The 22,022-nt window shown below is 53.8% G+C and overlaps 1 protein-coding gene across 5 annotated transcripts in view; it reads right to left on the bottom strand.

Annotated features, from left to right (window-relative positions):
- The window catches only part of PREX2 (phosphatidylinositol-3,4,5-trisphosphate dependent Rac exchange factor 2), a 107,676-nt gene that overhangs the window by 4,053 nt on the left and 81,601 nt on the right, over window positions 1–22,022 (bottom strand). For all 5 annotated transcript variants that reach the window (XM_064170495.1, XM_064170492.1, XM_064170493.1 and 2 more), the window contains 10 exons: window positions 21,371–21,499; window positions 19,132–19,173; window positions 17,630–17,847; window positions 16,349–16,451; window positions 15,161–15,304; window positions 13,525–13,639; window positions 7,247–7,313; window positions 6,491–6,681; window positions 2,128–2,230; window positions 652–719 (listed from right to left, as the gene is read on the bottom strand). In XM_064170495.1, coding sequence (XP_064026565.1) covers window positions 652–719; window positions 2,128–2,230; window positions 6,491–6,681; window positions 7,247–7,313; window positions 13,525–13,639; window positions 15,161–15,304; window positions 16,349–16,451; window positions 17,630–17,847; window positions 19,132–19,173; window positions 21,371–21,499 — 1,180 coding nt within the window. The remainder of the gene's footprint in view (window positions 1–651; window positions 720–2,127; window positions 2,231–6,490; window positions 6,682–7,246; window positions 7,314–13,524; window positions 13,640–15,160; window positions 15,305–16,348; window positions 16,452–17,629; window positions 17,848–19,131; window positions 19,174–21,370; window positions 21,500–22,022) is intronic.

The following is a 22,022-nucleotide window of genomic DNA, read 5'->3' as shown; positions in this document are numbered from 1 at the left end:
CCTCCATCAGGCATTGCCAACTCTCTGCTTCCTCCTGGGATACAAGCACTGCCCTGGGGCTGTTGTGTGTTCCACTACCTGCTTGGCTCTTCAGCCTCTTCTCATGATTCAACAAAACCCATTATGCTTTAAATTGGCTAAAGGGAGTTTAAATTGGATCTGGATTAATAAAAGCACTGTTAAATTAAGAACATCGTTGCTGGGTTATTTTCCTTCATCAGCATCGTGCTTGTTAGGAAACATTTCAGGTACCTGCAATCCATCACAGCATTAAGCAGCAGCACAAACAGGGCAGAGCTGCATTTTTCATTCTAATGGATGCTTCAGAAGCAGACAAAGAAAGCCTCTACCATCCTGAGAGCTTTGCAGGAGAAGATTCTCTGAAGTGGGGGCATGGATTCAGCGGTGAGCATCTCCCCCAGCCCACTGAGCAGCAGGAGGGACCAGGGGCTCACTGCAGACTTCCTTTGATGAACAGCAACCAAGTTTAATTCTTCAGCCTCAACTTCTGCAACTCACTAAATGAAACTGCATGGCTGAGAACCTAACTTAATGCACATTCTGAGCCCAGCCTTAAAGTTTGCTTTTGAGCAGGCAGAGTTTGGCACAAGGCAGCCCAAAGCACGGTCCAGGGCAGAGGGAACTGGTTACCTTGGCACGGACTGTGGCGTCCGGTCCCTCACTCCCAGGTTCTTGGCTGTGTTCTGTACTCTTGCACCCTGAGAAAGGAAAACAGCAACAATTTTTGCTTCCTTTTGTCCAACAGAAGAAAGTTTCCTGAGCTTTCTAGATGAAAACTCCTACTGAAGAAATAATGCACATGGCCCAGGTGCCACCTTGGAAGGCAGGAAGTGAGTTAAAGCAATTCATTAATTCTCAGCTTTGAGGAACAGGCAAAAAGGAGACAAAATCTTTCCCCTTGTCACTAAGGCTTACTAACACAGGAGGGCTCATAAAAAACTGACAGTTAAGGTTTAAACCAATCCCATTTGTTTGTTTCTTGACAGTGTTAATCATTTCTTCCTGACCTTCTCCAACCCTTTTCCCTTCTGCTGCACCCTTACCCCGATGTGACCACCAGGGAGCTCAGGAGGGCTCAGGACGTGCTGTGCCACCTCTCCTTGCCTAAACCATCATGACTTCTGATTTGCTTTATTGGCAGCTACTGAGAGTGGAGCTGATGCTTCCTATCACATCCTGAGGTCCTGAGCAGGAGCTGGAAGGACAAGCTCACAGTCAGTGATTTTGAGTGTGAGCTCAGAGTTTGTTCCCCCTCTGTGTGCATCCCCTGCACTGGTTTTCATCTCTCATTCCATTGCTCAGTCACAAAGCCTTGCAGGATCCTGTGTAACTCCTCAGAGACGCTTCTCAGCTTTCATAGAAGCTGAGCACAAGCTCAGAGGAGGAGTGGGAGAGTGAGGAGGTAAGAAAACACAACTGAAGGTTAGATCAGATGAAGCCCTCCCATCCGTGCAGTGCTGGCTTATCAGGGAAAGAGTCTGGCTTGGGACAGGCTTCTGAGCAGGGCCTGATGTGACAGGACAAGGAGGGGTGGTTTGAACTAAAAGAGGGAGATTCAGACTGGAGAGAGGAAGAAATGTCTGACACTGAGGGTGGGGAGAACCTGGAACAGCAGCCTGGGAAGTTAAGTACCACAGGATTTCCTTCTCTCTCCGCAGCATTTCTTTCCTCCCCACCTGCATTTCCCTTCCTTAGGCACAAGTCACTTTTTGTCAGTGATGTTTAATGATCTTTGGTTCCTCTTATGGACAGTGTAAGTTAAAACAAAGATCTTCTTGCTCCACACACTGCTCTCCTGCAAGGGGAAGCTGCAGCAGCAAACAGACAGAAGTCATTAAGTGGAATCATAGCTCTGGAAAAATGCTGAACCATGTACAGGGGGACAAAAACCCTGGCTAGGGCCAGCCTGTCCCAGGCTTTCGGACCCACCTTGCAGTCACCAATGAAGGAAGGGGCTAAGAGAAAAGAACCCAACCCCAAAATCCTCAAAGGAAGAAAGCTCAGCAGCTGTGGAGCCAGAACAGAGAGGTTAAAGAAGCTTGGCCAGGCAGCTGCTGCTGGATGCCCCCGGGGTAAGGACCAGCCTGGTGCTCCCCTGGCTCTCACCTGCTTGCGCATGACGTCTGTGGCTTGCATGATGTAGCGAGGAGGTAGCCCATGGCTCCTGGCCAGGGTGATGGCCTGCTCCAGGGTGACACTCAGAGTGCAGCTGCAGGGGAGATGGACAGCAGGGGTCTCCTTCAAACAACCACTTTGAGATCAAACCAGCGCTCTGCTCCTAGACCAGCATTGGGGCAAGCAGGGCTCTCCGTCTGTGCTTGGCTAACCCACAGCTTCACTTTCAGACCTGTGACCACCAAGGCTGACAGTTCCTAGCAGTCTGGCATTTTCCATACATCTCCCTGTGCTGCATTCCTCTGTTCATGGATGTTAGGATGGGAGGAAATGGCCTCGAGTTGCCCCAGGGGAGGTTAAGGTGCAGAAGAGTTAAATATCAGAGTAGAAATCCGAAATGCTGTCTTGGAGAGGTGAAACACTGCACAAAGGAAAGCTCACACCTGGAAGCACCTAAGTCTAAAGTCCAGCCTTCAGGAGCAGGCTGCAAAGGAAGCTTTGTGTCCCTGACAAGGGGAACAGGTGGAAGTGCCTGGAATCTCTCCTGGCAGGTGTAACCTAAACCAGGGAAACAGGGGAAGTCCCTCTGCAGGTATGAGAGAGGTGAATGGGTTCAAAGCACATCTTTCCACCAGGCAATTGCTGAGCCAGCTGGCCCTGAAATCCCACCCTCCTGCAACCCAAGAGGCTGGAAGAACAGAGGAATGCTGCCCTGCATCTGCCAACCCAGACCCACCCAAGAACCTCCCAAGCGGAAGTCAGATGGAAGGGCTGGGAGCAGTGCAGGAGGGCAGTGCATGGGGCTGTGCTGGGCTGCCTCCTGGCCAGCAGCCATGCAGGTGCTGCAGCTTTCTGCCAGCTCTTCAAAACTCCTCTTTCAATTACCACAGATCTGCTACCAGCCACTAACCTGCCCTGGAACCCAGCTGGGAAGGACACAAACACACACCAAGCACCAGGGCTGCCAGGAAATGCAGATCTAAACCAGCACAGCTTGTGGGGTTTCGTGGAGCAATACCAGAGCTGGAGCTCCTCAGCCCAGGAGCCTGTCCTGCTGGTCTGAGCGAGGCTCAGCACCAAGGGCTGCCAACAAGTATGTGCAGTGATGATAATGATCCTCTCTTCTCCCCCACTTTAGGGGCTGACAAGCAGATGGTATCAAAGGCTACGAAGAACTCTGGAAGCAGCTCTGGCCACTGGAAGGATTTGGATGCAACTGGCCCAGACAAGGCAAAGAAGGAACTTATGAGGGGGAGAACTCTCCTGACATTCTGCTAGGGGAAGCTTGAGACCCAAATCCACAGATCTTGCAGTGCAAATAAATCAAAGTCTTTCCTCACTCCCTGTCTCTGTCTCTCATCCCTTTGTGCCAGAAAAAGACCCAAATTCATCATCTCAGAACTCCTGCCTGTTAGGATCACAAAGGCCCTGCTGGGGCAGCTTACAGCAGCAGGGCAGTGCAGACATTTGGCTTTGCCAGCACAACTGGGCTGAGAATTCCTCACTTTGCCCATTTGGTTTCCAAGAGACAGAAGGGGCAGCAGCTGCTCCCTGCCTCCCAGCCATGGTGGCATTATTGGTGTGAAGGTTACATACAAACTTCCAAGCATGTTCAGGACAGTCAGAGCCAGAAGGAGAGGCTCAGTCACTTTGTGTCACCAGTAGTTGTGGTGCTTGGGGCTGGATCTGATCCTTACTGAAGGCCAGACATAGACCTGCCCTGGAAATGGAGCTGTGGGAGAGGAAAGCAGACTGAGATGTCCTAAGGAAGGGGCTATTTGGTGACAGCTTGTTCGGTGTTGCTGAAAGGAGAAGCACCTTGAGTTCATGCTGACGCCCCCCAGAGCTGCCACGCAGCGAGTCCTGTGCCTGTGCTACCAGGGCAGGAAGCACCCAAACCCTGCCCAGCACTCCCAGCTTTCAGACAGGATCCCAGTCCTCCTGCATCCAAAGATGCACCAAAATAGCCCCTAGAAAAACACCCTGAACAGGAAAGATGAGGTGAAACAGATTGCTTGAGTAGCTCCCACAGTCAGAGATGTCAAAATGAATTCTGCTCTGACTCTGGGAATAGGCAAAAAATCAAAGAATGCTGCATGCTTGCTCTAGTTAAAGCTTCTACTCAAGGTGCAATTTAATGCCAGTGCTCTTGTTTTAACTACTTTGCTTCCCATACATCACAAGCTAATCACACCTACACCTGTCCATCCTTTAAACCAGTTACACCACGAGGTCTTTGACTGCTTCTGCTGTCACTGGCACGGATGCCCCCGGAGCAGCCTTCAGTTACCACACTGCAGGCAGCACTAAAAAACTAACGCTGAAGTCACTCACTCTGGGGAAGCAACTTGGACCTTAGGCAGCATCTCTCCACAGAAAGGGCTCTCAGCACTGGCACAGGCTGCCCAGGGAGCTGGTGGGGGTGCTTAAAGCACACACGGGCGTGGTGCTGAGGGACGTGGTTCGGTGGCAGCGGCTCAGCAGCAGTGATGGGATTGTGAGCTCCAGGTGAGAGGTTGGACTTGGTGATCTCAGAGGTCTCTTCCAACTCCTGATCTCCAACCTAACCCTCCCTTGGCACAACTTCAGGCCAGTTCCTCTCCTTCTGTCACCTGAGACTAAGGAGCAGAGCCCAACCCCACCTGGCTCCAGCCTCCTCACAGGGAGCTGTAGCCAGCAATGAGCTCTGCCTCAGCCTCCCCTTCTCCACACTGCACACCCCCAGATCCTTCAGCTGCTCCTCCCCAGCCCTGTTCTCCAGACCCTTGCCCAGCTTTGTTGCCCTTCTCTGGACCTGCTCCAGGCCCTCAATGTCCTTCATGGAGTAAGGGTCCCAAAACTGAACCCCAGATTTGAAATGTGGCCTTGCCAGTGCCCAGTCCAGGGGGACAATCCCTGCCCTGCTCCTGTGGCTGCACCATTGCTGATCCAGACCAGGCTGCTGGTGGCTTTCCTGGCCAGCTGGGCACACCCTGGCTCACAGCTGCCAACCAGCACCCCCAGGGCCTATTCTGTGGGACAAAACTCCAGCCTCAAATTTTGGGGGTCAACTCAGAGCTCTGCTCCTGATGCTGCTACCAAGGCAAGTTCAGGCCTCCTCTTCAGGGGAGTCGCAGTGCTCGTGTGGCACTTAGGACAGTGAAGGTTAAAGGGACTTATTTTTTCCCCATCCCTATTCTTCTGGTGATGGAAATCTATTGGAGAAGAACTTCTGCCTGACACAGATACAGGATTCCAGGCTCTGATGCAAATTGGTAAACACATTGTCAGCACAGAAATCAAAGCAAGGCAATCAGCAGCAACTCAAAGTCCCTGCATTATCTTGGATATAGGGATGGGAACATGAACCCTGCCAAGCTGCATGAGCCCAGCACAGTGTAAAAAGCAATTTAATATGGATCAGAGAGAAGTCAGACACCAAGACACTGCTGATCCAGAGATCAGCAATCACTGTCAGAGCAGACAAAGCTGCTGTTCCATAGTTCTTGGCCTCGCCTGCACTCCACTGCTGCCCAGCACCTCCCCCCCCACCTATTTGGGACTTGCTGCTGGTTAGGAGGAGGGGTGGGAGACACACACCCCCCCCAGCTCCCTGTCAGTCCATGGCACACAGAAAGGACCCTGCAGTCAGCTCAGGGAGAGACAGAGACTGACTGAGGCTCAGACCTATTTTGTCTGAGGCACGTTAAGCAGACCTCACTTGTGCCAGCTAATTGGGCTGCTCAGTGCCCAGAAGCAGAAGATGCTGACCTGTAGAGCACCCTGAGCCCTCACACAGCCTCCCCCATCAGACACCAACCAGAGACGTTAGGCTAACATGAGGGGTTTCAAAGGAGGCACGCAGGAGCCTTGTCCTTCATGTTTAAGCTGGCAAGGTTGGTAAATGGAGAATGCTCTGCCCAGCTCTGCTTGGCAGACCCCCTGGTGGCCTTTCAGTTCTTAACGGGGCTGGCCAGAAAGCTGGGGACAGCCTCTTGAGCAGGGCCTGCTGTGACAGGGCAAGGGGAGATGGTTCAGACTGAGAAGGCAGACACTTGTGGAAGAACTGGTGAGGGCTTGCCAGAGAGGTGGGAGATACCTCGTCCCTGGAACCAGCGCAGCCCAGGTTGTGTGGGGCTCTGAGCAAGCTGCTCTCGCTGGGGATGTCCCTGCAGACTGCAGGGGGGCTGCACTGGGTGGCTTGAGAGGTCCCTTCCCACCCAAACCAGTCGATGATTCTCTGCCCCCTGCCCAGCACTGCAAACGCAGCTGCAGTGTCCCACCACAGCTGTCCCCAGTGCCTGAGCTCCTCAGGCTGCCCGAGCGGCCCCCAGCCGCCGCGGCCGAGCGCAGGGAGGGAAGGCAGAGGTCCTACCGGTGGACTCCGCTGTTGCACATGATGATGTGGCAAGCCCCGAGCCTGCTGCAGAGCTCGGAGGCGACGGAGAGCAGCCCCACGCCGGAGGCGCTGCAGGCGGTGTAGGCGCAGGCGGCAGTGCGCTTGGAGCGGATGAAGGACCCCACCAGCCGGTACAGCTCCTCCAGGCAGTTCAGGGGCCTCATCAGCTGCGGGGGAGCAACAGACAGAGGCAGGTTTCGGTATCTGCTGCTGCGAGCACCCCCCTTTGGCTGCAACACGGGCGTGAGCTCTCCAGCGACGGCAGAGAGCAGCAAACGACCTTTGGCAGCCTCTGGGGTCTCTCAGTCGCACAGGTTTAAAGACAGACAAAGGCAGTGGAAGAAGATCCACCAGAGGAGGCTCAGCAGACAGCCTCCTGGGCAGGCTGCTGAAGGAGCCTCTCATTTGCAACAGCACTTCCAGTCCTCAGCACAAAGAATTTCTGCCTGTCTGCTCTTCGCCCCCTGCAGCAGCCCCACTGCTAGGAAGGAGCTGAGGGTCTCCTCCTCACACACGGCCATGCCCTCCAGCCACACCACCTGATGCAGAACCATGCAGCACCTCAGGGCCCTAGAGCACAGAATGCTGCCAGAGAGCTCCTCCTTGCCCTGCCCCCCTCACCCCAGCCCTAGGCCATGTTTTCAGTGGAGTCGAGGAGGTGTCAGGAGGGGATCAGAGGGACCCAGTGAGTGACCTGCAAAGTCTGGTTAGACGTTGCCCTTTTGGATTTACCTTGTCTATGTAAGCTGCTTTAGAGGTTGAATTTGGAGGCAAGTTGGACTTGTCCAGGTAGAAGGCCCTGAAAGAAGAGACAGAACAAGGCAAACCTGTTAATTGTGCAGACTCCTGAGCCCAGTGTCTGCAAAGTGACTCTTCTGAGCCACCAACGTAAGGCTGCAGCATCGCTGAAAGTTTATTTCACGCTAAGAGAGGATCAAGGAATAATTCAGGGATAAGCAGGCACAATCACTCTTTTCAAGTAATGAGAACCCTTTTTTGCCCTAGGAATATAGCCTGTCCCTGTGTCCTCTCACAGCACAGTGCAAATGTTCATTTCTAGGCAGAACAAAAGGACCTGAAAAATTGATGTGAAAAGAAATGAAAAGAGCATCTCCCCCCAAGCTAATTCCCACAACTCTGGGCTAAGATCACAGAACCATGGCATGGGTTGGGCTGAAACTTTCATTCCACTGGGGTTTGCTTCACAGTTTTGCAAAGCATCTGCCAGAGTTCAGGTCTAAGTGAATGCCCTCGGAGAGCAGAGCTCCTGCAGCCCCACGGCTCCATCCTGCCTGTCGTGTGATCCAGGACGTGCTCGGTGTCGGAGGAAGATGCAGGCTGCTGGAAGGAAAAGAGGTTTGCAGAGAGAATTGCTCATCTATCGCTTTGCCCACGGCACGTAAAAGCTGCCACAGCAGCCACAGACCAACCTCTTCCTCCGTCAGCAAAGCTGGGACACAAAGCATGCCCCTGCCAGCAGCGAGCAGCACAGCCGAGCGCCTGCGCTGGGCTCTCCTGCCATGCCACACTGCACCTGCCCCGCGCAGAGTGCCCTCAGCTCCCCCCTTCTCTTCGGGCTGCTCCTTCAGCACATTCAGCTGCATAAAGTGAAACCCAACCAGAAAGCAGAGCAGACAGGAATGGAGTAGATGGGAAACAATCAACTGGGGGCAGGAAGCGAAGCAGCAGGGACAGAGGGCTGGGATCGGCAGCTGTAGGAATTATCCCATTAATCCATTACCTAAAGAACAAACAAAAATCAGCTGCAGACAACACTCCCTTGAAACACCAAAATACCCTGCTCTGCCCCCTCCCCGCCAGCCAGCACTCCCAGATGTTCCTCAAGTGCTTCATTTTTACTGCTTTTCATAGGCACTGCCTCCAGTATTTCAGAGGACACGACAAGCTGTGGACAGCAAATACATTTGCCAAGCACTTCACTTAATTACTAAATGCTTGTTAAGGTCCTTAATCATATTTTATGGGAAAAGTTAATGGCACTGCTGGCACACTGCCCAATTTGGACAACAGTCTCTCATCCATTTGAAATGAACAGGAATGAAATCATGGCTCTCTGGCTGCAAAAGGGATGCTGGATTTGCTTCTCGAGGTCTTGCAGCCTCTCTGAGCTGCAGCAGCAAAGCAAACTCCCAAAGTCTGAAGGTGTGGAGCCTGCAGAGGGTTCTTGCTGGGCTAAGACATCCCCTGTGGGACAGGGGCAAGCAATGGGACAAGGATCCCATGGGAAACTCCCCAAGATGGGCAGTTTGGATTTCATGTGTCAGCAGCTCAACCAGCCCTGCCTCTCAGCTGGGCACTGCTGAGGCCACACCTCAAGTCCTGGGCTCAGTTTTGAGTCCCTCACTCTGAGAAAAACAGTGAGGAGCTGGAGCAGGTCTGAACAAGGGCAGCAAAGCTGGGCAAGGGTCTGGAGAAAAGGGCTGGGGAGGAGCAGCTGAGGGACCTGGGGGGGGGGTTAGTGTTGAGAAGGAGGCTGAGGCAGACCTCATTGCTCTCTACAGCCAGCTGGGGTTGGCCTCTTCTCCCAGGGAACAAGTGACAGGAAAAAAGGCAATGGTCTTAAATTCACCAGGGAAGGTTTAGGTTGGATATTAGCAACAATTTCTCTCCCCAAAGGGTTGTTGAGGCCTGGCCCAGGCTGCCCAGAACAGACTGGTGTCAGTATCTGAGGTGCAAGCTAAGGAGGAAGCTTGCCAAGGAGCAGCCCTGCTGCCCCAGCTGGCACCTCGGGGCCCTGCTCAAACCTTCATAAGACATCAGCAGGGGACCACAGGAGAGTGAAGGCAAAGTCCTGGATGATGAGGAATGGAAGTCCTTCCATCTGCTCTGTGTTCCCTGCCCACGTTTCACCTGCTGCATTCCAACCCCTCTTTTCCCAGGAATCCAGCCCCCAGCACCTCCACCTGCTTCCAAGCTCACCTGAAACCATCTTGCTTGTGATGTCAGAGGGAAGCTCCTGGGCCACAGACCCGTCACAGCTGCCTTCCTGCCTCTCCCATCATCCAAACAGCCAAATCCACCCTGATCCCATTAGTACTGACTAATTGCTTCCACGTTTGCCTTCAGACAGTAGACATCTCCCCTGTGGCTGCTGCTACCCCAGACATGGAGCAGACTGTTAAACAAGGCAGCAGCCAAGCAGCCATGGGTGGCCAAGGCTTCTGCCCAGCTGCAAGGTGTGCAAGCACTGCCCAGCAGTGTAAGAACATCCCTGCAGATTCTGAGTGTTTGCAGAGGATGAAGGGAGCAGGATGGAGCAGGCACCACCCCGGGGAGCAAAGGCAGTGTCTAGAATCCATCCAGAGAGGCTTCAGCTCCAGGCACTGCCCAGCAGAAACGCTGAGCAGGCTTTGGCTGATGCCTACAGAAACTGGAACCATGCACTCCAAGAGCACAGTGCTGGGAGAGAGAAGGCAAAGCCAAGCTGCAGCCAGCTGGCAGCACCTCTCAGACCAGCCAGGCAAACTCAGCTGCCTTCCTCCAGCACCTCTATTCCTCACTCGGATGCAATAAATCTTGATTTCTGTTCTACCTCAAATGCTTCTCACTGAGCTCCTCAGGAGCCCAACTCAGACATTGTTTCCTCCCTCTGTCCTTCAGAGGCAATGCTTCACTTCCAGTCCCTCCCTCAGAGAGGTTTTGCATCTAGAGAGTTCAGCCACAAGCACCCAGCTCATGTGGGGCCACAGACTCTGACAGGTGCTGGGTTTGCAGTGCTTCTGGGCACACAACCCATGGGACAGCTGTGTGCAGGTGGCACTGCAGTCCAGTTTCAGTGCTGCTCTGAACCACAGCACAGCATGTCAGGCCCTGGTGCTGGCAGGGGGAGAGCAGCTTCCCACCTGCTTTATCAACAGCCCAATGCACCCAGAACAAAATACTTTCACAGAGTCCCTCTCTGAAACCTCTAACTCTCCTCAGCTTGCTCCCTTCTGGGTTTGATGGCCTGAAGTTGTGTCAGGGGAGGTTTAGGAAGGATTTTCCTGCTCCAAGATCGGTCAAGGACTGGCACAGGCTGTCCAGGGAGGTGCTCAAGAAGGCTGTGGCCATGGCACCTGGGGCCATGGGGGTGTTGGGCTGATGGTTGGACTGTGATCTTAGAGGGCTTTTCCAGCTGATACAGTTCTGTGGTGGCAATGATAAACACTTGATGCTGCTCACTAAGCTGTGGCTCAGGGGAGGGCACAGAGCTGAGGGGAGCTCAGGGGAGCACAGCAGCACAAGGAGCAGCTGAAGCTGCTTTAACCACATCAGCGACTCCCTCCGGGAAAGCTCTGGAATGGAAACAGTGTGGGGAGGAATCTGCCACTTTGAAGGTGAACCTCGAAGCCTTTCTTCCAGGAGAACAGACCTGGTGCAGGCATTGTCTGGCAGCCCCAGCAGTGGTTGCAGCCAGACAAGCTCCTTCTGTGGCAGTAATTAACTCGAAGTGGCTGTGCCCTTTCTGTCTCTGTAGCTCATTTTTACCAAAGCATCTCTCAGAGGACTTGAGCCCAGCCCGAAGCCAGGAGTGCCATCACATCTATTTGCTGCCTTGAATAAATCACCCGGGATGCAGGGAAGCTCAGGCTGCCAAGGAGCCTGCAGCGTGAGGCTGCCGCACGAGTGGGCAGCCGCAGGAGGCTCTGCTCCGCAGACACCGCCGCGGAGGCCAGCGGCAGAGGCAGCTCCCTCTTGCCGGCGTTGTTAAACCGAGCCCCTCACGGCTGCCAGCGCCCCCGAGTAAGGAACTCAATCAAACTTGCCGCCGCTCTCTGGCTGTGGCTTGTTTGATGGCTGCTTGAGCCACCAGAGAAGCACCGGAGGCTTCAGACAGGGAAAGTGCTGGAAGTGACGCTGGGAATGGAACACTTTGAAGTGACAAATATCACATTGGGCACCATCAGATGCTCAGTGTAATGAGGGTAGTTAGCTAAATCATTAGTCATTAGATTCACTGATTATAATTGCTTCCGTAGCCTACCAGGGCTGCAGGCACCTCCTGAAACAACATCCAAGGAGGCAGCAGCACAGGGGGAAAAGCACAAACCCCACAGACCTTCACAGTCTTTGCTGGTCACCTTCACTTGATTGAGTCCTCATCAGCCAACCAGGAGATTTGCCCCCAGCCTCTTGTCCTACCACTTCTCCCCTTGCTGCCTGCTGCTGTTGTAAGCTGCTCCTCAGGTGGCATCTCCTGGGCACTGTGCTCCTTTGCTGTGGAGGAAGAGTGCTTTATGGCTTATGGCTTCAGTGACTGATTTTATTACTGATGAGGTGTGTCTGGAGCGAGGATTTCTTCCAGCTGAGCAATCCAGGATGGCATTATTGCACTTGGCTGTTCCCAGGGAATATTCCATTTCAGTTTTTGTTCTTCCCAGCACTTATCCCAACGTTAATATCTTTTGCTGCTGTAGCTCCTTGCTGCTCCTGGCCAAACACCCACACAGGCTAGCAAATGGCAGAACAAGAACAAAGCATCTGCTTTCCTCCTTTTCCTCTTCACATTATGGCTCTGAATTCCTGAAGCTGTTTGTGCCTCACTTAAGAAATGGGTAGAGTTCACCAGAAAGCAAACAAAACAATCCATTACTGAACGTTGTCATCAGGTGGCTGGGTAAAGCAGCCAGGCTGTGCTGCTCTGGTGATGGGACACAGACACCCAAGGCAGCTGCTGCTGCTGCTACCTTTCTGTGGCAAATTCTGCAAAGCCAGGCCTTGGGCCTCAGCAGCTGCTCAGTGCTGGGGGCCACAACACCGCCAGAGGAACAGAGCTCACCGGAGCCTCAGCACGAATGGAGCCCAGCACAGAAGGTAAGTGAGGGCAGGGAACACCTCAGCATAAAGCCAGGGAGCATTTCCTTTAGGAATGTCCATGGGGACATGCTCAAGGTCCAGCTGACCTTGGCCAGCAAGCTCTTCCCAACATCAGCTGGCTTCATCCAGGCCAAACACTGGCACCAGCACAGCTTGCTCTAAACCTGGTTTACAACAGGAGCCCTGTCAAAGAAACACTCAGGAGGAAGCAGGTGGGAACAGGCACAGGGGAGCACCAATATAGATGAGAAGCACTCAGCCCACCCTGAGTGCACAGCTGCCCCCAGCATCACTTCTGCTGTAGCACTGCTTAGACAGACTAAAACAGACTCCAGAACTCCACTGCTCTGCTAACTAACTCTGGGAGCACTTTTGCAAGATCCATCAGGAAAGACTTCCACAGACAAGAGTGGGCCAACAGGAAGTGAAGAAGAGACCCTTCCTTATCCTCACTCCCCTAGGGAGTTAATATAGGTTGTCCCATGTCAACTCCTGTTCTCCTGCCCAACAGCTCTGGTGAAGCCACAGCGTTTCCATCTGCCTCAAGAACTCTGACAGCACAGAGATGTGACTGTGTGGCAGCCCTTTGCCCTCTCTCTCCCCCTCACACACCAGAGGGTTGCTTTGCACAGGCAGGCTGAGATGCAGGAGTGGGCTGTGATTTCCCTTCACAGCCCATAAGTGTTCTGTGCAGCAGACACTGCCTCCGTGTGCCACTTCCCAGTGAAACAGTTACTGCAGTGCCCAGCTGCATCGCCCCTCCAGCTGCTGCCAAGCATGCACCCTGTAACCCACAGCCTGCTGCAAGCAGCCAAGTGTGCTCATAGCCCCACCAGCACCGGCAGGGAGATGCTCAGCTGGGAGGGCTCAACACTATTACGATGTCCTCTTCTGCAGCAGTGAGGTACACAGGGGCTGCAAACCAGATCAGTGCCCAGTCCTGCCCTGGTGCCCAGGCAGCCTCCTCCCTTCCCAGGTACAGCCACCAGTGGGCAACCACAGCTACAGCTGTCACGGGAGGGCAGCTTCCCTAATCTCAGAGCGCAGAGATCCAAAGTCAGAACCCTGAGGCTTGGCTCCTAAGCACACAGCAAGACACAGCCCCCACACGAGGCACTGCAGCTCCAAGCTGTGCCAGAGAAACGGAGCTGAAAGGCAGAAGCTTGGCTCAGGGCTGCTGCTTTGTTACCCACCGTAGTTTCTGGTTGTACTGCTTGACTTTTTCTAGGGAGGCTGCATTAATCTGCGCTTGGAACTCTTCCACGGAGACACTGTCTCTGTAATAATACCCTTCCATGCTCTCCAGTGCTGTGGGGAGAGAAAACCCAGCATTAAACATTGAGCATCCTGCTCCTCTGCAGCTTTGCTCACACTCTAGTGAACTGCTTTCTAACCTTGAGGCTGTGACCCCTCTGAGGGTTGCTGAGCTGTTCCCAGATGTCCCCAGATTCCTGCAGATCTCTCCTTAAGATCTGGTTGACAAGAGAAATTCTATTTCTTGCCTTGGAAAGCAGGCAGGAGCACACCAGCCTGGGCTCTGCTGCTCTAAACAAAGGCCTCCTGCCTGTGAACCTAAAGTGGGGGTTGGTTCTGGCATACCCTGGGAGAACACAGCAGAATGGGCTGGGGTAGAGGACAGCAGTGATCAAAGTACCAGGGGGAGACCAGGCAGCTTCTTAGGAAGCCCCATTCTGGGAGATGGGGAGCACTGTGCTAATGTGAATGTTGTCTTTTGGATCAAGTAAGGCAAACTCCTCTGAACCCCTGAATGTACCCCAGAAGCTCCTCTTCAGGATTCAGGTAAGCCTCTCAAGTCAGATATTGATTCTGCAAACCTTGTGGCATTCAGCAAAGCAACAGAATCACAGAATCACAGAATGTCAGGGTCTGGAAGGGAACTCCAAAGCTCATCTGGCCCAGCCCCCCTGCCAGAGCAGCATCACCCAGAGCAGATCACACAGGAACACATCCAGATGGTTCTTGAATATCTCCACAGCCCCCCTGGGCAGCCTGTTCCAGGGCTCTGGCACCCTCACAGGGAAAAAATTCCTCCTCAGGTTCACATGGAACCTCCTAAGCCTCAGCTTCCACCCAATGCCCCTTGTGCTGGCACTGGGCATCACCCAGCAGAGCCTGGCTCCAGCCTCTGGCACTCATTCTGTGCATACTGATAAACACTAATCAGGTCACCCCTTAGTCTCCTCCTCTCCAAGCTCCCAGCCCCAGCTCCCTCAGGCTCTCCTCAGAAGGAAGATGTTCAACTTCCTTCACCATTTTTCTTAATCATTCCTTAGTCAAGCAAGGAGGAAAACTGCTACAGGAACTCAGGAGCTAAGCACAGGCTGCCAGGAGAGGATCATTCCCTTCCCTCACCACTGCTGCCCAGAAACCAGGAGTAAAAAACCCATCCCTGGAGACATGCAAGGCCAGGCTTGGTGGGGCTCTGAGCCCCTGCTCCAGCTGGGGATGTTCCTGCTGACTGCAAGGGGGTTGGACAAGAAGAGCTCTAAAGGTCCCTTCCATCCTAGAGCATTCTGTGATTCCAAGGAATGCCAACATTAAACAACAGCTCAGTACAAACACTGTGCCACTCTGGGCCAGAGTGAGTGAGGACTATGGACAGGCCACCCAGGGAGGCTGTGGATGTCTCCTGCCTGGAGCTGTTCAAGGCCAGGCTGGACAAGGCCTTGAGCAGCTGAGTCTAGTTGAGAGGTGTCCCTGCCCACGGCAGGAGGTCAAAGACAATCCTTAAGGTCCCTTCCAGTCCAAGCCACTCTGAGATGACTTTAAAGACAATGTCAGAGAAGAGGGAACTGAAACTGGAGCTACCTTGTGAGAACAGCACGGGGTGGATTTTGAACCCCCCTCCGTTCTTCAGCCTTTGAGGAAGCTGCTCGAAGTGGCAGCTGTCAAGGTAGAAGTAAACCTTCAGGGTCTGGCGGCTTCCTTCTGCCTGGTAGGTGATTGGCACATCTAGGAACAGAGCCAGAGGCACCACTTCAGTAAAGACATCCACATGGCCTCTGCCAGGAGTTCCTGTGCCCCACGTTGGCCCAGCCAGCCAGCACTCCTGCAGGCAGGGGAGCAGCAAGGCAGTGCTCAGGGCCTGCTGCTGCTGCGGTCGTTTGGGGCTCAGCTGCTAGGAGGAGGACAAACAGAGCAGCAGCAGGGGAGCAGCCTGGGAGGGACAGCAGAGATCCTGAGCCAGTAAGACCTCATTTCCCTGCACTGGCACCACATCATCCGGTGCAAGAGCAGGGCAAGCACCAGCATTGCCTTGCAGCGGCACCAGGCTTTTCTCAGCGCTGCCCAGAGACAGCACAAGGGCTAAGAGGCTCAATCTGGAGCACTGGAAGCTTGATGCAAAGCAGATGTGCTCCTCTCCTTCCCTGGGGAGCTGGGAGACTCAGGGAAAGTGAGGGCTTCCTGCCCACTCAGCAGAGTCCTGCAGGAGAACCTCTGCTGGCTGCGAGCGGCACAAAGCAGCAAAGGGGACAAAGAGCAGAGTGCAGGACAGGCCCTTCCTGTCAGCTGGCCAGAGCGGGGCAGGGGGCCAGGACCCTCACCCACTGCGCCAGCAGGTCTCCCAGGGGGCCTCTTGCACAAGCTGAAGCTATCCTGACAGTGTTTGCCCTGAACTTTCCAGGAACTTTCCCAAGGTCTGCTCTGGCTCTCAGGCACTGAAACGAGAAGGGGTTTGTGCTTCTCCATCTCATCCCTGCTGAGAGCCTCCAGCAGGACCTTTAAGCTTCCTTCACACCTGACCTCAGTCTCAGTAACAGCTCCATCTTTCAGGGACTTCCCTGAGGCAGTCCCCATGCAGCAGCGTTGCCCCCAGGGCTGTGGCATTGCCAGACATTGGCTCTCTCTTGTCCTTGCTGTACTTCAGGGGATCTGGAGGTGCAAGGGGAGCTCCTAACTCTCCACAACCCCATGTTCTAGAGCATTCCCTGAGAGAGGAATGTCCAGGTGAATGTTCTGGAAAGCAAAGCACAGCTGTTCATTACAGTCACTCACTTGCAACCAGTGGTTCTGGCTCTGCTTGTCTGAAGTAAAAAACAACTTTTTCCAAGTCAAAGAGTGCAACCAAGGTGTCCTCCAGCATGGCCTGCTCATCAGCCTGCAACGGCAGAAGGGAAGGGGTCACTGCAGCCAGATGTTCTCCCTACCAGAAGCAACAGGGCAGGACCCCAAGGGAACACCCAAACATTGCCCAGGTTTGGCTGGTGCAGTGCACGGCCCAACTAACCCCCGGGTAATAGAGAAAGGTTTGTTTCTGCTGGCACTTCCTATTTGAATTCAGGTGCAGGGTTTGCTCCCTGCACTAAACCAAGAGCTAATTTGCAGCTGCTGTGACTTCTCCTGGCTTTTAATCAAGCAGTCCTGCAGTTACTCCTTACCTGTGACGCCAGACTGCAGCAGCTCCGCCTGCCACCAGGTCTGGCACGTCAGTGAACAGAGGGCAAAAGGGAACCCAGACTCCTCCTTTTGGAAGTGTTCTGTTTAGCAGTGCCCCAACTCCAGCATCCCCTCAACAGAGAGCAGCCAAGAGCTCAGCAGCTCCACTCCAAGCAGCAGCAACGGAAGGAGAGCGGCTGGGGCTGATGCTCAGCGCCGCCTGCAGCGCTCTGGGTGCCAAGGCTGGACAGGCCAGCAGCCCTGAGGGTGTGTCTGAGCAGGCCTAGGGATCGATGGCTTCTGGGGTAGGATGAACCAAGTCAGCTGCTATCAGCAAACAGCCCCAGAGCTTTGCAGGCTGCTGTGGAGCAGACCACACAAACTGCTTCCCAGTTCTTCCCAGCTTGCAGGGACCAGTGCAGCTGGAAGGGCAGAAGCAGCATCCTGCTAACTGAGGACTGGGGGGCTACAAAGCCACATCCATTCCCTTTCTTAAAGCATGGCTCTGTGCCAAGCCTTGCACAGAAAGTGCAGGCTCCCAGCCTGGCAGGCTCCAAGGATCTGCCTTGTGGCAGCCACAAACCAGACCAGCAGGTCTAGACTCTGAAACTGCTGTTCTCTGAGGAAGAAGGGAATAAAAGTGCCCAGACAAGTATTTCATTTGCCCTGCACTACAGGGGGGAGCCAGGGGAACACTCACTGCCTGTGACCCCCACCTGTCCTTGGGGAGAACATTCCCCACACCACAACCTGCAAAATCTCTGAGCAGCAGCCAAGGAGGTGAGAGCTGAGCACAAAGGCCACAGAAAACCACATCTACACCCAAGACTTTCTGACTGTGCCCCCGGTTCAGGGAGCAACCAGGGGCTGTGGCCAAGGATGCCACAGGAGCAGTCCTACCAGGTTAGGCGAGAGCAGGGACTGGAAGTGAAGGAGCAGCCCCGCACTGGCGATCTGTTCCAGCCACCTTCTGCTAGCCTCCAGCGTCTCCATTTCATACTCTTTGTTGCTGTCAAACATCTGATTTAAGGCCACCATCAGCTGCTCTGAAAAGGCACAGACTGTGGCCACGAGGCTCTGGCAGAAGACCATGTCTCGCCTCAGCTGGATCTCGCTGTCTGCGGTGGGCGAAAGCCAGGGAAAAAGAAAGGGAGGGAAAGCAAAAATGGGTCAGGAGATTAATTAACAGCAAAGCAACTGGGCTGGAAACTCCCTCCTTTGTCTAGAATGAAGCCATTTTAATGTAAAGTAAATGCCAAGTTTACAGCCTGGGGAGCACTCCACAACCAAAAATGCCATTAGAAGATTGTTTCAGTTCTAGAAGGTACAGAAATGTGTTCCCAAGCTGGGATTTTAGGTAGTCTCTGGATGAACAATGCTCATTGTCCTCTGCGTGTCAGCTGTGCCAGGGGCTTGGAGCCTGCCTTGTGAGGATCAGCTGGGCACAAAAGCCAGAGGAAGGTAAGGACCATTAGAAGCTCTTCAGGTGACTGCATCATCATTCTGTGTCATCACTCAGCTCCACAGCAACCAGCTGGGCTGGGCAGCTGACGAATGCCCACTGGCAGAGGCAGACAGGAGGGCAGCTACGAGAGCAGCACCTACCCAAACATATTATTTATGACTTTGGAAACTAGAACATAAGCAGAGAGCAGAATCACATCTCCAGGAGCAGCAGAGATTTATAGTGTCAGAGAAATCCAGGACAGGTCCCTAGGCTTGCAAGGACCCATTAGGTCCTCACCTAATTTAAATCGGGATGAGACATCAACTGATTTATTCTGGAGGGCACAGGCATTAGATCAGCTAAAGGTCAAAGGAGTGAGAAAGGGAAATCTGTTCTCAAGAAAGCACACAGCTGTGGTGGTAAATACTCAGTCCTTCCTCCTCCTCCTCTTTTCTGAAGGCCTGCAAGGATTTCTTCTCACCATGAGCTGCTAGGCAGGCTTCAACAAATTCAACCCACTCTGTGCATCCAGGAATAGTCCTGATAGCCTTAAAAACAGCCTCAGAAATAAAAAGCCAGAAGGACAGGCCTGGGGTCACACAGCACAGTGAGCCTGGAAGTGAATGGGAAGGGAAAGAAGAGAGGAATCAGGAAGCAGCCCAAAAGCCAAGAGAGCAGAAGCACTGTGCCTGAGCCCAGAGGTTCAGCAGCTACTGCACCTCCCAGCACCCAGAGTAAGAGGCCAGAAAAGGTATTTTACATCCAAAGGAAAGTGCAGTCTTGCTAGAAATGTCCTGGGAATTGCTGTGCTCTTCAGGAGCCCTCACTATAAACACAGGGGGGAGTTCTGACTATCAGATCCTCCTATCTGAGACTTGCCCCTTCTCTAAACACAGCAAAGAGCAGCTCAAGCCACCCACACTTCCTGCCCCACTCCCCAGACAAGCAGCCTTACCTGTGTACTCCAGGAGGGCCAGCAGGATTCGTGCCTTCACCTCTTAAAGAGAAAAGAAGACACATTGAGGTCATGGTTAGAGATTTGCCCCATCACAAAGCAGCTGCAGTTTCTCATTCTGCAATTTATTAGCAGAAAAGAAATCTTTTAATTTCTAACCCAGTGGAATGTGGCAGCAGTTTGGTTGCCCTGCAAACACCCAGGGTCCTGCTGAGGAACACCAGCAGCACCTTAGGGAAGCACTGTAGAGAGAAGTTTTGTCTTAGAGAGCTTGGAGGTGATGGTTGCTGAGCAGCTCCCCAGGAGCCAGCAGTGCCTTTCTGCAGCCCAGCAGGCAGCTGTGTGCTGGCTGCAGTCAGAGGAGTGTGGGCAGAGGGCAAGAGAGGGGATTGCACCCCTTAGTTCTGCTCGGCTCAGACCCCACCTCCAATCCTGCCACCTGCGCTGCTGTCCCCAGCAGGACACAGTGTTGCTGGAGTGAGGCCAGAGCAGGCCACAGAGATGCTGCCAGGGCTGGAGCAGCTCTCCTGTGAGTACAGGCTGAGGGAGCTGGGGGGTGCAGCCTGGAGAAGGTGCCAGGGGCACCTCAGAGCTGCTGCCAGTGCCTGAAGGAATCCTGCAGGAAGGCTGCAGAGAGACTTCTCCTGAGGGTGTCTGGAGACAGGCCAAGAGGGAATGATTTGAAGCTGAGGCATAGCAGGGCGAGACTGGAGCTGAGGAAGAAGCTGTTGAGTATGAGGGTGGTGAGAGTCTGGCACAGGCTGCCCAGGGAGGCTGTGGCTGCCTCCTGTGTTGGGGTGTTGCAGGCCAGGCTGGATGAGGCCTTGATCTAGCTGAGAGGTGTCCCTGGGCACGGTGGCGGGGTTGGAGGAGATCACTTCCAACTTGAGTCACTCTAGGATTCAATACTGAGCATCAATGAGCACTGCTGGGTCCAGTCTGCTGCCTCTGCTTAAGGGCAAAGGGCCTAGGAGCAATACAGCTGTTAATTCTATATGTGGGCAAACAAGCTGGGTGGAGATGGTCTGCAAGAGGGGGCCAGGAAGGACAGGTAAAGACACATTTCTACTCCTCCAAAGCTCTGAAAGAAACAGTGATTAATGCTTGACTATAACTTGCTTTAGGCTGAAGACAGACCTGTAGGAAAAGGATCCCAAAATACTCATTCATTTTTCACTCAGTGACAGACACAGTTAAGCTGAGGAGGAGAAGTGCTCTTCGAAGTGGGGAGCCAGGCTGCGGAGCCTGCCTGCCGAAGCAGGAGAACCCTCTGGGCTGCTGTGTGACTTTCCACCCTAGAGCCTGAAAATATGATGGCATCTGCAAGGAGAAGTACCAAAAGCCAAAGAGGAGGAGACCGTGGCTTGGCCAGTCGGGTTTGGAGCTTTATCTCAACGAAACTTATCACAAAGTTCTCCTCCAGTGACCTGAGCTGTAGCAGCTGCCCCGTGGGCCAGGCTGGCCAGTGGCCAGCACACCGCAGAGCTGGCCAGACACAAAGCATCTGCAGCCCACAGCAGCAGGCAGCTCTGCTCAGAACCTTCTGCCTGGCATTTTTGTTATCGAACAGCACAGGGAATAAAGCAGAAGCCACAGGCAAGGTCTGCTGGAGAGGAAATCCCAGTGGCCTTCAGGAGCCAGAGCAGAGAGTGGAACCCTGCAGGTGGTGGTGAGGAGCAGCAGAGGACAGGTGAGTGTTAGCCGTGGGTGGGAGGTGAAGCATGTCAGCTGTGATGGAGTGAGCGAAAAGCAGCAGGAGAGGTCTGGCTTCACGGCAGACCTTAGTGGGATTGCAATTCCAGACCAGTGACAGCTAAGAGCAGGGGAGAGGAGAGAAGCTGCCCTGCAAAGCCCTCATGTCCATTTCAGGTGGCACCAAAGGGCAGATTTCATGTCCCGAAAAGCCCCACGGAGGTGCAGTGGTGCCATGAGCTCTGTGGCCAATCAGTCAAGCCCACTGGACTTCAGCAGCACTGCAGAGGCCACAGAGGGCTCATTTGTCATCACCCATCAGAAGAGAGGTTTTGTCTCCAGTGTGTGACACCACATGGGGTGCACAAGGCAGCTGAGATCCACTCCCACAGCCTGAACTAACACCACTCCCAAGTCCTGCCCTGCTGTACCTCGGCCAGCCCTGTGCCCAGCAAGCCATTCCCAGCAGCACCACGCAGCAGCTGCATCCCTCCCCAGGCCCTCTCAGGGTAAGGAAGTGTTTATTTCTGGCCATGTCCTTACTGACCTTCAACAAATCTCCTGATGTTCTGGGCCAGGCTCCGGACGCTGCTGGGGAGGTTCCAGGGGTCCTGCTTGATGTGAAGCCGCAGCCTCTTCGGACAGTTCAGCTTCGGTTCCATTTCCTGCTGGAACTCTGAGCGAGGACAAGAGAATGTTCTCTGCTTAACCCCTGGGAGAGCAACAGGCAGACCTTCTCTCTTCCTGAGTGCTGTCACAGCTCAGTGAGGGGAGGGAGACCTTGGCCCAGCTTGCCCAGAGGGGTGGGAGATGCCCCATCCCTGGAACCATTCCAGGTCAGGTTGCTTGGGGCTCTGAGCAATCTGCTGTAGTTACAGATGTCCTGCTGGCTGCAGGGGGGCTTGGACTAGATGCTCTTTGATGAAGGTCCCTTCCCACTCAATCTGTTCTTTGGATCTATAACTCAAGGAGCAAGCTCTAGTCAAAGCCAGGGTGCCAGCTCCAGCTCCGTCTGTGCTCCATACTTAGTCTAAGGCAAGAGTGAGCATCATCTCTGAGCACTGTTCTCTCTGCAGCAGGTGCCTCTCTCCACAGAGGGAGCGAGATCCTGGAACTTTCAGAGGTGAAAGGAGTTCAACCAGAAAAGCAAAACAAAATTACTTTGTTACTTACTCTGCTTTCAACTAAATCTACCCAGC

This window comes from Pogoniulus pusillus, chromosome 34 (assembly GCF_015220805.1).
Source record: "Pogoniulus pusillus isolate bPogPus1 chromosome 34, bPogPus1.pri, whole genome shotgun sequence".
NCBI lineage: Eukaryota > Metazoa > Chordata > Aves > Piciformes > Lybiidae > Pogoniulus > Pogoniulus pusillus.
This window is presented reverse-complemented; position numbering and strand designations above follow the sequence as displayed.